This window comes from Carcharhinus amblyrhynchos, chromosome 22 (genome assembly GCF_965287045.1).
Source record: "Carcharhinus amblyrhynchos chromosome 22, sCarAmb.v2.hapA, whole genome shotgun sequence".
Taxonomy (NCBI): domain Eukaryota; kingdom Metazoa; phylum Chordata; class Chondrichthyes; order Carcharhiniformes; family Carcharhinidae; genus Carcharhinus; species Carcharhinus amblyrhynchos.
This window is the reverse complement of record NC_137345.1, coordinates 46,800,231-46,813,860: the sequence shown is the minus strand read 5'-3', so window position 1 is coordinate 46,813,860 and position 13,630 is coordinate 46,800,231. Positions and strand designations below refer to the sequence as shown.

Below are 13,630 nucleotides of genomic sequence, written 5' to 3'. Positions count from 1 at the left end.
TTGCCAACATTAAATTCCATTTGCCATTTCCTGGCCCATTCACCCAGCCTATCTAGATCCTTCTGCAGACTCTCCACACCCTCTGCACAATTTGCCTTCCCCCAATCTTGGTGTCATCAGCAAATTTCGACACCCTGCACTCGGTTCCCTCCTCCAGATCATCTATATAAATGGTAAAAAGCTGAGGCCCCAGCACCGACCCCTGGGGCACCCCACTAGTCACCAACCGCCAATCCGAATAGCACCCATTGACCCCCACTCTCTGCCTCCTATTTGACAACCAATCCTCTATCCACGCTAACACCCTACCCCCAACTCCATGTCCCCCGACCTTCTTACTAGTTCAGGGATATTACCCACTGTCTCCACCCAACTCTTCCACCAATTACAATATAAAGTTCTGTTTTTTTCCTTTTTCTATATTCCAATTGTAGGGTTTGACGTCAAAGATTATTTTCAGATTTTAAAGTTGGCAATTTACATTTTTGGATAGTTACAGGTTGGGACAGTAAACAGCACTGACCCATGGCAAAACATGCATGAGGGACGCAAGAAGATATTTTTACCCAACACATTTTGTATTCTTGTTACTAATTCAATTCTCATCACGCCTAGCAAACTAAAATCGCTTTTCTCTGAAAATGAAGTGGGTCTATTTGAATTTGACAATATAACACACACTAACACCGTAAAGCTATCTCACACTCTGAATTGCTTTGATCTAACACAACAGATGCTTTTGGCACAGATTTCGGAGTGACAATGCATTCTGGTCAACACATACATCCTTTATTTCTCCACAGCAGCCGCTAGTTACTAAATGCAGACTGAGTGAAAGCATGTGCAGATCTAAGTACATGTCTCCACAACCACAGTCTCTGTGACAGACCATCGAAGATCTGACTTGCAGTACATCTAAGTGGAGAAAGTTCAACAGTTCTTTTCCAGGCTTGGTATCTTACCACGCATTCTGCCTTTGGCAGATCAGATAGATTTAGGCTGTGGGTGGGATTTTCCTGCCCTTCCCATCTGCAGCATCTTCCAGTCCCGCTGAAGGTGGCAATCCCCCCACCCCCGGAGGGTTCCCTGGTGGTGGGACAGACGTGACGTGCAAAATGGCATAGATATCAGCGGGATTGGAAGATCCCATCAGTGGCCAATGGTGAGCCACTCCCACTGATGGAAGGGGGGCGTGGGGAGTTGAAATTCCCACCCTATCTGTACTTCAACGGAAAGGGTGGCACATGGCGAGGTGCACAGCCTACTCGAGAATTGGTGAACATTCTGTTGACCATAATAGAAAACACTGAGAATGGAGCCTGCTACAATTGGATGGGAGGAAATATGCTCCACAGCTAATGTTACTGAACAACTGATAACTCTGCCACACGGGCCCAGATATTATTGTAGCAGGATATCGAATGGTGCCTGCCGATGGTTAGATTTGACCTTGCACATTTAACATTATACATCTTTCATAGAGTCATACCATTGTACGGTTACAACATAAAGGAAGCCATCTACAGTCATAGAGGTTTACAGCATGGAAACAGGCCCTTTGGCCCAACTTGTCCATGCCACCAGTTTTAAGCTAGTCCCAATTGCTCGCGTGTGGCCCATAACCCTCTATACCCACCTTACCCATGTAACTGTCTAAACGCTGTTTAAAAGTCAAAATTGTTCCCGCCTCTACTACTGCCTCTGGCAGCTCATTCCAGACCCCTGGACCCTTGAGCCATCCTGTCAATGCTTGCTCTCAGCAAGAGCAACGCAAAAGATTCCACTTCCCCATCCATCCCCCAGAAGATTGTTTCGCTCCAAGTGTTTATCATACAAACATATTGAGTTAGGAGAAGTAGGCCATTCGGGCCATCAAGACCACAGCTAATCTGTTTGTAGTCTCTACTCTCCTGCCTACTCCTTATACTCTTTGATTCCCTTATCAGTCAAGGATCCATCAAACTCAGTCTTCATATCCAACTCTTTTTGAGAGCCACAATTTAACTTTTTTTCCGTAACTATTTCCCGAGGGTGAGAGCTGAGGGATCCAGGGCACCCAGGACCACAGCAACCAGGTCCAGCCATTCTGTACCCCTTTAACCAGACTGAAGGATGAAGGAATGAACACAGTGAAAGAAAAAGAAAGGTGAAACTAATCATAGAATTAGTGCACAAGATGCCTTTTGGCCCATTGAGTCTGCACCAACACGCAAGAAATACCTCACCTCCCCCTAATCCATTTTCCCAGCACTTGGCCCATTGCCCTGACTGTTCTGATGTGCCAAATACTCACCCAGGTACTTTTAAAGAATGTGAGGCAACCTGCCTCTATCACCCTTCCCGGTAGCACATTCCAGACCATCACCACCCTCTATGTAAAAAAAAATTCCTTTACATCCCCCCTAAACTTCCTGCCCCTCACCTTGAACCTATGTAGGTTTAAGGTGAGAGGGGAGAAATACAAAAGTGTCCAGAGGGGCAATTTTTTCACCCAGAGGGTGGTGAGTGTCTGGAACAAGCTGCCAGAGGTAGTGGTAGAGGCAGATACAATTTTGTCTTTTAAAAGGCATTTAGACAGTTACGTGGGTAAGATGGGTCTAGAGGGATATGGACCAAAACTGGATCTAGCTTAGGGGTTTTAAAAAAAAGGGCAGTTGGAGAATTTGGGCCAAAGGACCTGTTTCCATGCTGTGAACCTCTGTGACTCTCTGTCCCCTCGTGACTGACCCTTCAACTAAGGGGAACAGCTGCTCCTTATCCACTCTGTCCACGTCTTTCAGGTCACCTCGATCAGGTCGCCCCTCAGTCTTCTCTGCTCCAACTAAAACAACGCAAGCCTATTCAACCTTTCTTCATAACTTAAATATTCCATCCCAGGGCAGCGTCCTGGTGAATCTCCCCCGCCAGCGCAATCACATCCTTCCAATAACATGGTGCGTGACAATATCCACTGACCTTCAGAAATCTGGAGTATAAAACTGTGGTTACACGGCCTCTGTAAGGAGGTGATACTTGGAGGGTCACATGATTGGGCCAGACCCTCTGGAGAGGCCACCCAGGAAGGAAAAAGTGTCCAGAGGGGCAATTTTTCCACCCAGAGGGTGGTGAGTGTCTAGAACAAGCTGCCAGAGGTAGTAGTAGAGACAGGTACAATTTTATCTTTTAAAAAGCATTTAGACAGATACATGGGTATAGAGGGATATGGGCCAAATACGGGCAATTGGGATTAGCTTTTCAAAAAAAGGGCAGCATGGACAAGTTGGGCCAAAGGGCCTGTTTCCATGCTGTAAACCTCTGTGACTCCAAGATGAACTAATCCGGTTCATCTTCCAGACTGTGTCCTGGGACGGGAGTGGACAGAGTCGCTAGTCAGGACAGAGAATTCAGTATTGCAATTCTGTCAGAACCCTATCATATATATTGTTATTGAACCAATTATTATTTGAAGCCACAACCAGTCAGCTTTGAACTTATTACAAAAACACTCCACATGAGACAGAACAGGACGCTACATCCCCTGATCAGAGATGGACGTCCAAAGGGAAAGCCCCGTTGAGGATAGGAATACAAAACGTTGGAAAAACTCTGGCAGAATCTGTGGGGTGAGAAAGAGAGTTAACATTTAGAGTCCAATTTGCTCCTTGTTCCGATGACCTGCTGCGTTTTTTAGCATTTGCTGCACAATGTGATTATTTCACCCAGGTTGTGGTGATGTGGAAGGACGTTTGGCCACTTCTAACTTCATGTTTTTGCCAGGGCTGGTGCAGAGTGGAGTTAGCATTTTGAAATGCCCCACCTTCTGTGCTGGTTACCCAGATTTCAGGCAAGGCCTGCAGAGAAAATGGGCCCAACCAAGTGAAAACTGCAGCCTCTTACGTTGGGAGTTTGAAGGAGGCGACCCAACCAAACAGTTATTCCTCCCACTGTCCAGACTTGTTCACTCAGAGAACGCCACACAAAAGCTAAGCTGGAAACACATCGCCAAACAAGCAAACAGTTTCAAAATGTGCTGCAATAAAAGAGGGAGTGAACTAGAATTCTCAGCCCCAACTAAACTCTCCTGAGCAGGAAGTTCTGTACATCACACACAGACAAAAATCAGCAAACATTTCCCAACTATATTTGCAAAGTTAAACTGGAACATGTCCAAATGGAACAACTCTCCCAAAATCTTCATCCTTCCCTCAGCAGTGACGAGGTTGCTCATTCGAATAGCAAACACTTTCCAGCAGATAGTGACTGGTGTTTACAGACAACTTTCCAAAAAGCTAAATATGCCAGATTTAAAGGCACCTCATTGGTTAAGAACATAAGAAATAGGAGCAGGAGTAGGCCTTCGAGCCTGCCCCGCCATTCAATAAGATCATGGCTGATCTGAAGTGGATCAGTTCCACTTTCCCGCTTTCTCCCCATAACCCTTAATCCCCTTGCCTACCAAAAACCTATCTACCCGTGACTTAAATATATTCAGCAAGGTAGCCTCCACCACTTCAACAGGCAGAGAATTCCAGAGATTCACCACCCTTTGAGTGAAGAAATTCCTTCTCAACTCCGTTCTAAACTGCCCCCCCCCCGCTTATCTTGAGGCTGTGCCCCCTAGTCCTGCTGTTCTTTCTGAGCGGGAAGAATCTCTAACTCTACCCTATCCATCCCTTTCATTATCTTATACATCTCTATAAGATTCCCCCTCAGCCTTCTAAACTCCAACGAGTACAGACCCAGTCTATTTAGTCTCTCTTCATAGTCTAACCCCCTCATCTCCGGTATCAGCCTAGTAAACCTCCTCTGCACTCCCTCCAAGTCCAAAATACCCTTGCGCAAGTGCGGCAACCAAAACTGCACACAGTACTCCAGCTGCGGCCTCACCAGTACCCTATACAGTTGCAGCAAGATCTCCTTACTTTTATATTCTATCCCCCTCGCTATAAAGGCCAACATTCCATTCGCCTTCTTGATCACCTGCTGCACCTGCAGACTGGGTTTTTGCGACTCATGCACAAGGACCCCCAGGTCCCTCTGCACTGTAGCATGCTGCAGCTTTTCACCATTTAAATAGTAATCCCTCCTACTATTATTTCTGGTTCCAAATTCTAATCCCGAAATAAATAAACCAAGGCAAGCCAATCAATGCCTCTCGGCAAATTAAATGAGGATCAACAAATCACAAAGCTTGAACTGTTGAAGAACAAAAGCAAATCAATGTCAAGTCTACAGAAGCAAAACAGCGGGGTGGGAGTCATGAATATAGGAAACAAAGTAGACCATGTCAATTAATTTGTAATAACTAAACTAGATAACAGGAAAGACTTAAGGTCTGGGAGATGGGGGAAAGAGAATACAAGGAATCAATGTGGGTAATATCAGCTATTCAGTTCATCCGAAGCACCTCCACAGAACTAAAACCAATGTCTGTGCTATCCAGAGCACTGAGGGCAGTGTGTTGAAAGTACCGTGGTGAAGCTTAGGACAGATGGCAAGAAATATTTCTCTACTCCAATCTGGCAACAAAATTATTTTGTCGCCAGAGTATGGGTGGCACAGAGGTTAGCACCGCTGTCTCGCAGCGCCAGGGACCCAGGTTCAATTCCCGGCTTGGGTCGCTGTTTGTGCGGAGTCTGCACGTTCTCCCCATGTCTGCGTGGGTTTCCTTCGGGTGCCCCGGTTTCCTCCCGAAAGACGTGCTGGTTATGTGCATTGATGTGGAGATGCCGGCGTTGGACTGGGGTAAGAAGTCTCACAACACCAGGTTAAAGTCCAACAGATTTATTTGGTAGCAAACACCACTAGCTTTCGGAGCGCTACTCCTTCATCAGGTAAGTGGGAGTTCTGTTCACAAACAGGGCATATAAAGACACAAACTCAATTTACAAAATAATGGTTGGAATGCGAGTCTTTACAGGTAATCAAGTCTTAAAGGTACAGACAATGTGAGTGGTGGGGGGGGGTGGTTAAGCACAGGTTAAAGAGATGTGTATTGTCTCCAACCAAGGCAGTTAGTGAGATTTTGCAACCCAGGCAAGTCGTGGGGGTTACAAATAGTGTGACATGAACCCAAGATCCCAGTTGAGGCCGTCCTTGTGTGCGGAACTTGGCTATCAGTCTCTGCTCAGCGACTCTGCTTTGTCGTGTGTCGTGAAGGCCACCTTGGAGAACGCTTACCCAAAGATCAGAGGCCGAATGCCCATGACCGCTAAATTATTCGCCAACAGGAAGAGAACACTCCTGCCTGGTGATTGCCGAGTGGTGTTCATGCATTCATTGTCGTAGCGTCTGCACGGTCTCCCCAATGTACCATGCCCCAGGACATCCTTTCCTGCAGCGTATCAGGTAGACAACATTGGCTGATTTGCAAGAGTATGTACCATGTACCAGGTGGATGGTGTTCTCATGTGAGATGATGGCATCCATGTTGATGATCCGGCATGTCTTGCAGAGGTTGCTGTGGCAGGGTTGTGTGGTGTTGTGGTCACTGTTCTCCTGAAGACTGGGTAGTTTGCTGCGGACAATGGTCTGTTTGAGGTTGCGTGGTTGTTTGAAGGCAAGAAGTGGGGGTGTGGGGATGGCCTTGGTGAGATATTCATCTTCATCAATGACATGTTGAAGGCTCCGGAGAAGATGTCGTAGCCTCTCTGCTCCAGGGGATTACTGGTCGATGAAGGATACTCTGTCACCGTGTCCCGTGTTTGTCTTCTGAGGAGGTCGGTGCGGATTTTGGCTATGGCGTGCCAGAACTGTCAATCAATGAGCTGAGTGCCATATCCTGTTCTTCTGAGGACATCTTTCAGCGTCTGGAGGTGTCTGTTGCGATCCTCGTCATCTGAGCAGATCCTGTTTATACGGGGGGGGGGGCCTGTCCATAGATAGCCAAGCTCCGCACACACGAGGACGGCCTCAACCGGGATTGATTCTTGGCTTGGGTCACTGTCTGTGTGGAGTTTGCACATTCATCCAGTGTCTGCATGGGTTTCCTCCGGGTGCTCCAGTTTCCTCCCACAGTCCAAAGATGTGCGGATTAGGTGTATTGGCCATGCTAAATTGCTCCTAGTTTTGGGGGGATAAGTAGGGTAAATATGTGGGGTTACGGGGATAGAGTGGGATTGTTGTCGGTGCAGACTTGATGGTTCAGATGGTCTCCTTCTGTACTGTAAGCATTCTATGATTCCCACTCTCACCTAGATGTTATTAATTTAAACCCAGTTTATTTGGGATGGTAGGCAGTTTTGTATCATGCAAGGAATCCATGGGTTAAAAACACAAAGTGTTGAACCAATCGATGGTAAAGGGAGACTTTAATGCTATCAAAAAAAAACCCATACTTTCAAAATATTTTAATTCTATAGAAGACTGTACATCTTCCATTTCAGCAGGGATCAGATCTCCTGGGGATCAACCTGTTGGACTTTAACCTGGTTTTGTGACATTTCTCACTCTTCCACAGGATGCAGCATCATTGGCTAGGGCAGCATTTATTGCCCATCTCTAATTGCCCTTGAGAAGGTGGAGGTGGTGAACAGCCTTCTTGAACCACCGCTGCCATGTGGGTCCATCTACAGTGCTGTTAGGAAGAGGGGGGTGATAGTCGAGTGAGGGATGTGCCAGGCTTTGAGATTCCAGGTTGTGGTTGAACACAATTCTGCTGCTCCTGCCTGATGGATGTCCAGTTTTGAGCTGCTAGACCTGTTGTTATCTGTCTCATTACAGTCAGAGCGCAGCAGAACAAGATGGAGGGGGTGCTCAGTGTGTAAATGGGAGTCCAGGTTACACTTAAGAGGAGCATGTGGGAAAGGAATAGGTTATGCTGATGAGGTTGGATGGAGTAAGGTGGAAGAAAGCTCGTGTGTAGCAGAAATACTGACATAGCCTGACACTGTTCAGTACATTCAACGCTAGGGTTAAACAGTTCAGCACAATGAACTCCATTGAAGGAATTGGGAAAAGTCCGAGCCTCTCACATTCCACAGTCACAGCCCAGCCTGTAACATTCACATTAACAATCTTCACTTGTCTGAAAAGTGGAAAGAAGACCCAAACCTCACGGAGATAGAGAAAGAGCTAGCAATCAGAATTCTTGTTGGTACTTGATTCAGGTCAAAATAAAGTCAAGCAGAGTGTTTCTCTACAAATACATACCTCAGGAAATGCATCAGATTAGAGAGGATCCCTCCCTCCCCACCCTCCACCAATAGGTTAAAACACGACCTTCTGTCCTTGAGACTTAAGATTCAAATCAACCGCACATCTCAAAACAAAGAACACTTTTCCAAACATTTTAGCTGAAACGCAACCATGTAAAACAAGATACAACAAAGAAGTGTTCAATATTGGCACTGAAAATCTGAGCTGTATTTAGCTCACAATTATACAGAGTCAATATAAATACAACGCAGGTATTTAAGAAAAATATCAATTGCTTCGTAGTATGAACTTGATTATTGTGCTGTCAAAGTTTTTCATCTTGAACTCATCAGGACACATACACGTACACAAAAACGCGTGCGCACAAAATCACGCAGTCACGCAAAAAAAAAAACACACTCAACTCATAAACACAAACACACAAAAACACACACACATACAAAACATACACACACACTTGAAGGGTTTGAAGAAGTCTTCATATTCATAAGTAGGTTAACTACATATCTTTATTAACACTTAAAACTACATACGAATGTACAGTTAAGATTACAAGCCAAAGGTTGGGGTAATTCTCTGGCCGTTCATACCAGCAAGATTCTCTGATCCCATTGGCAGGGCACCCCCACCTGCTGGTTTCCTGCCAGCATGGGGTAACATCAATGGGAAATTCCATTGACAACGGCAGGACCCAAAAATCCCGCTGCCAGTAACCAGCGTGCCACCTCCTGCCACTGAGACACACACGGCTGGAATGTCTCCATGCTGGCTGGTACACAGGGCTCTGTCCAGCACTGGATGGATGCTGGGTGTGAGTCATGTGCTCTCTTACATCACTGTGTGGGCAATACTGTATTCACTCCCAGGTTAACCCTACACATGCCAGATCCTTATGCTACGACAATGTTATATTTTAAACAATCACAATGTATAATAGTGATGAAAGGGGATGTTAATTTGCCGGCCAGCCAACTCCAACTGGCCAAGGCACTGCCATGGAGAAAGGCTTCTCATACTTCTGGGTAACTCAAAAAAAGTATAAGGTTTGAATATCTTCCTTTCCTTTGCAGGGAACTGGTCTCTGTGTATGACGGCAAGTTGCTTCCAGCAAGTGTAAATGAGCCATGTGACATGCTCCAGTCATTATCTTAAATTGGTTGTTAATGTAGCACACTCAGGATTATCTAGCTAGTGCTGCCCAATACTGGAATCGTATCTAATGGCAGACATTTTGTTTGGGGTTTTCTAAGTGTGGGCCTATTGTTCACTGTTGTCTTCTCCATGCATTAGCCAATCACAGTCAACTTGCCAACCAATTAGAATCCCGTTTCGCCTACAGTATAAATTGTTGTGATCGTTTGAAATTTGTGGAAGATAATTAAACTTCTTTAATGCGTCTCCCTTTTCACCAACATTTAATTAATAACCCAGGTTTTGTGGAATGCGTCCACTCGAAGCCCAGGCACTGTTATTAAGCCTGGAATGATATCCGGGCAGCCCCCGGCAATGATAGATATAGGACAGATGTCAGAGGTAGGTTCTTTACTCAGAGAGTAGTAAGAGTGTGGAATGCCCTGCCTGCAACAGTAGTGGACTCACCATTTAAATGGTCATTGAATAAACATATGGATGAGATTGGAATTGTGTAGTTTAGATGGGCTTTAGATTGGTTTCACAAAATCGAGGGCCAAAGGGCCCTCACTGCGCGGTAATGTTCTATGTTTTATGAGTGTGATAGTCTTGCAATGTCTTCAAGAAAGTTGTTCCCAGATGCATACCCTTCCTGTACTGGTCAACCGTAGTATGTATGCAGAGTGACACAACCTCCACAGAGGTAGTTTCCTACCCTCGGAGAAATAGAGAATCCAAAAATCCGAACATAAAGCAGAACAATATAACCATTTGGAAAGTAAAAGGTTACCTTATCAAGGATGTATTTATTGAGATACGGCATATAACCCTGGCTGGACACAGGCCCGTCATCATCATCCCTGAAATGCTCTTCCAGTGCTACAGGATCATGGGGGATGTGCAACACTGTGCAAAGATTGTGAGACAAGACCTAGAAAATAAGGATAAACAGGGTTACTCACTTCTTTTTAAGAGTCTCAGATGTTTGTCACTGTACGTCAGCAAGCTGTCAGGTTCTGCAGCCATTTCCTTACAGGCTCTGTTAGACAGTCATAGTGAAATATCTGTTCCACAAACGTAATCATGCAGTACGTATGCTTCCTCCAGCACCAATTCAAATTCTGCCACGCTACTAAACTGCAAACATCTTCTGCACTGGGGAGTCACTGGGGAACAGGCACTTTAAATATAACTTCATTTATTAGTGTCACAAGAAGGCTTACATTAACACTGCAATGAAGTTACTGTGAAAATCACCTAGTCGCCACACTCCAGTGCCTGTTCGGGTACACAGGGTGAATGTAGCATGGCCAATGCACCCCTAACCAGCACATCTTTCAGACTGTGGGAGGAAACCGGAGCACCCGGAGGAAACCCACACAGACACGGGGAGAACATGCACAGACAGTGACCCGAGCTGGGAATCGAACCTGGGTCCCTGGCGCCGTGAGGCAGCAGTGCTAACCACTGTGACACCGTGCCGCGTGCTTTCAGTTAAAGCTGCGAGTTTTTGTACCAGAAATCAGTGTCTATAAGCTACTTTCTGAGATTCACAGTGATATGACGTGTTAGTATTGAGTTATCAGATGATTCTGGGTTCAAGACCTGCTCTCAGTATAATCCGGGTTAGTGTAACGGAGACTGATGGCTGGACTATCAGAGGGGTTGTCTTGTAAAGTGACTGTGAATTGCAGTCTCATCTGCTCTCTCACTGAATCATCGAATTGTTCCAGGCAGAAGGTGGCCACTTGGTCCATCATGTCCATGCTAGCTCTTGTATCAGCAAATCAAGCAATCCTGTTCCCCTGCCTGTTCCTCACAGCATTGCAATTATTTTCTCTTCTGGTGCTTATTCAATTTTTTTTCAATCATCCCAACTGAATCTGCCTCCATCACTCTCTCAAACAGTATGTTCCAGATCCTAACCACACACCATCTCAAAATGTTGCTGCCCCACCACTTCAAATCTGTGTCCTCTGCTGCTCAACCCTCTGCTGGTGGGAACAGCTCCCCTACTCTGTCGAAATCCCTCATGGTTTTGAACATCTCGACCGAATCTTCCCTCAACATTCTCTTCTCGAAGAAGGCTGCCACAGGCTTCTTGAAAACGAAACTGTACAGTGGATATACAAACAGCAGCTCTGACAACAGCTGTGGAAACAGAAATACATTTACCATTTCAGGTCATACGATAGTTTTGTAAACCTGGAATATTAACTGTGTTTCTCTCTCTCTCTCTGCTGAACATTTTCTGTTTTGTGCCCAGCTTTTCCAGGCTGTCCAAAGTAACCTGAAGTCCTTCATTTCTTTAACTCTCCTTGTCAATCTTTGCCACGCCCTTTTCTAAAGCCTCCATATCTTTCCTAAGTTTGGCACCCAGAATTAGACACAATATTCCAACTGAATCAACGTCTCTGCCCTCCCTGCAGAAACAGACTATTTAATGGTGGAGGTAAAACATCTCATGAGATGATTCTAAAAAGCAGGAGGGTTCTCTTGGTGCCCTGGTCAATATTTATAGTTTTACCAACATCACTGAACCAATAGTTGGTTAATTTTCTCACTGCTATTTCTGAGACCTTGCCAAGACACTGCGTAGCTGCTGCATGCTCTACATTACAATTGTGATTACAATTCAGAACAGAAAGTGCCTGGGACATCCTGAGATCATGAAAAGCCCGTATCTAAATATCTTATCTTTGAAATACACGCACTGTCAGAAGAGAAAGTAAATTGGATTGCAGATGGCAAGGAGCTAACAGGATAGGCAACAGGAAGGGTTGGGCTGGTGGGTGAGCAGTCAGGGAGGTCGATGAGCAAAAAGTAAAAAGACTTTTTCAAGACCTAAGGAAGGCCAAAGGGGAAGCGATAAGCATGAAGGGCTTCAGGCGTTCAGTACCATGGGAACAAAATGGGTTGGAAATAAAGCCTGGGGTGCTTTGTGTTTATCTGGCAGTAAGGACACTCCAATAGCAAACAATAAAAGAACTAACTTTACAAAGTAAATCAAATAAAAGTTTCAATAAAAAAAACTTCATTACACCACCACTTGGGCCACTCCCTGGGCCACAAATATCACTTGCTGGGGAATTTCACTGCTGTCTCCCAACGCCAGGGACCCGGTTCGATTCCCAGTTTGGGTCACTGTCTGTATGGAGTTTGCACATTCTCCCTGTGTCTGCATGGGTTTCCACTGGGTGCTCCGGTTTCCTCCCACACTCTGCTAGCTAGTTGCATTGACCCCAACAGGCACCAGAGTGTGGCGACTAGGGGAATTTCACAGTAACTTCATTGCAGTGTTAATGTAAGCCTTTAATGGACTAATAAACTTTAAACTTAAAAAAAATGTTCCCCACAATCCCCATCTGCTTTCTATTAATACTGGGTCAGCTGACCATCACATCATTTTGCCGTTGGTTACGTTGTCTACTGGGTCAGCTGACTCTTACAGCCTGTTACCATTGGTTACACGTAACTGTCCATTGATTTCAATGGAAGTGAAAAAGTGTGATCAATCTGTGAAGGCAGTTTTACACACAAGTTGAAAATCTAGCCGACATGTTCATTCTTGAGATATCAGCCTGGAAAGGCCTGTTATTTGTGTGGTAAGTCTCACCTGAGCTCAGCAGGTGTCACTGGGTACAGACAAGGAGACAGAGGGGTGACAAATATCTCCCCCCACCGTCCCAAGCACAGAGTCTCAGAGGCTCTCGTCACAGGCCTATCTTGACATCACTTGATTCATACGAACAAAAGGGTCAAGTTTTAATGGACCAGGATTGGGAAAGTTAAAGTAAAATTTAAAGTTTATTTATTCGTCACAAGTAGGCTTACATTAACACTGCAATGAAATTATTGTGAAAATCCCCTAGTTGCCACACTCCGGCACCTGCTCGAGCACACAGGGGGAGAATTTATCATGGCCAATGCACCTAACCCGCATACTTTTGGACTGTGGGAGGAAATCAGAGCACCCGGAGGAAACCCACGCAGACCCAAGGAGAATGTGCAGACTCCACACAGACAGTGACCCAAGCCGGGAGCCGAACCCAGGTCCCTGGCTCTGTGAGGCAGCAGTGCTAACCACTGTGCCACCGTGCTGCCCACTGATGCACATTTTGAACGTTGATCAGTGTAAGAGAACCCTCACTATTGTCCAGATGCTAAGAATGAAGTCTAACATTGATAATGGTCAAAGGAAAAAGGAAAAAAATGGAAGAAATTATCATATATTTTGAGTTCAGATAGCATGAAACTTGGAGGGGAAGGTGTAGGCGCTGGTGTTGCCATGTTGTCTTGTCTGGTGCCATGGTGCACGACCAAACAGCTAGAGGAGGTTCCAACAACATTACCAACCTCAGTG

The 13,630-nt window shown here is 45.5% G+C and overlaps 1 protein-coding gene across 1 annotated transcript in view; it reads right to left on the bottom strand.

Moving 5' to 3' along the window:
• LOC145357118 (differentially expressed in FDCP 6 homolog) overlaps positions 1-13,630 on the bottom strand; it is a 156,605-nt gene that overhangs the window by 73,746 nt on the left and 69,229 nt on the right. The window contains exon 2 of the mRNA XM_080210267.1: positions 10,058-10,198. Within this exon, the coding sequence (XP_080066393.1) occupies positions 10,058-10,198 (141 nt within the window). The remainder of the gene's footprint in view (positions 1-10,057; positions 10,199-13,630) is intronic.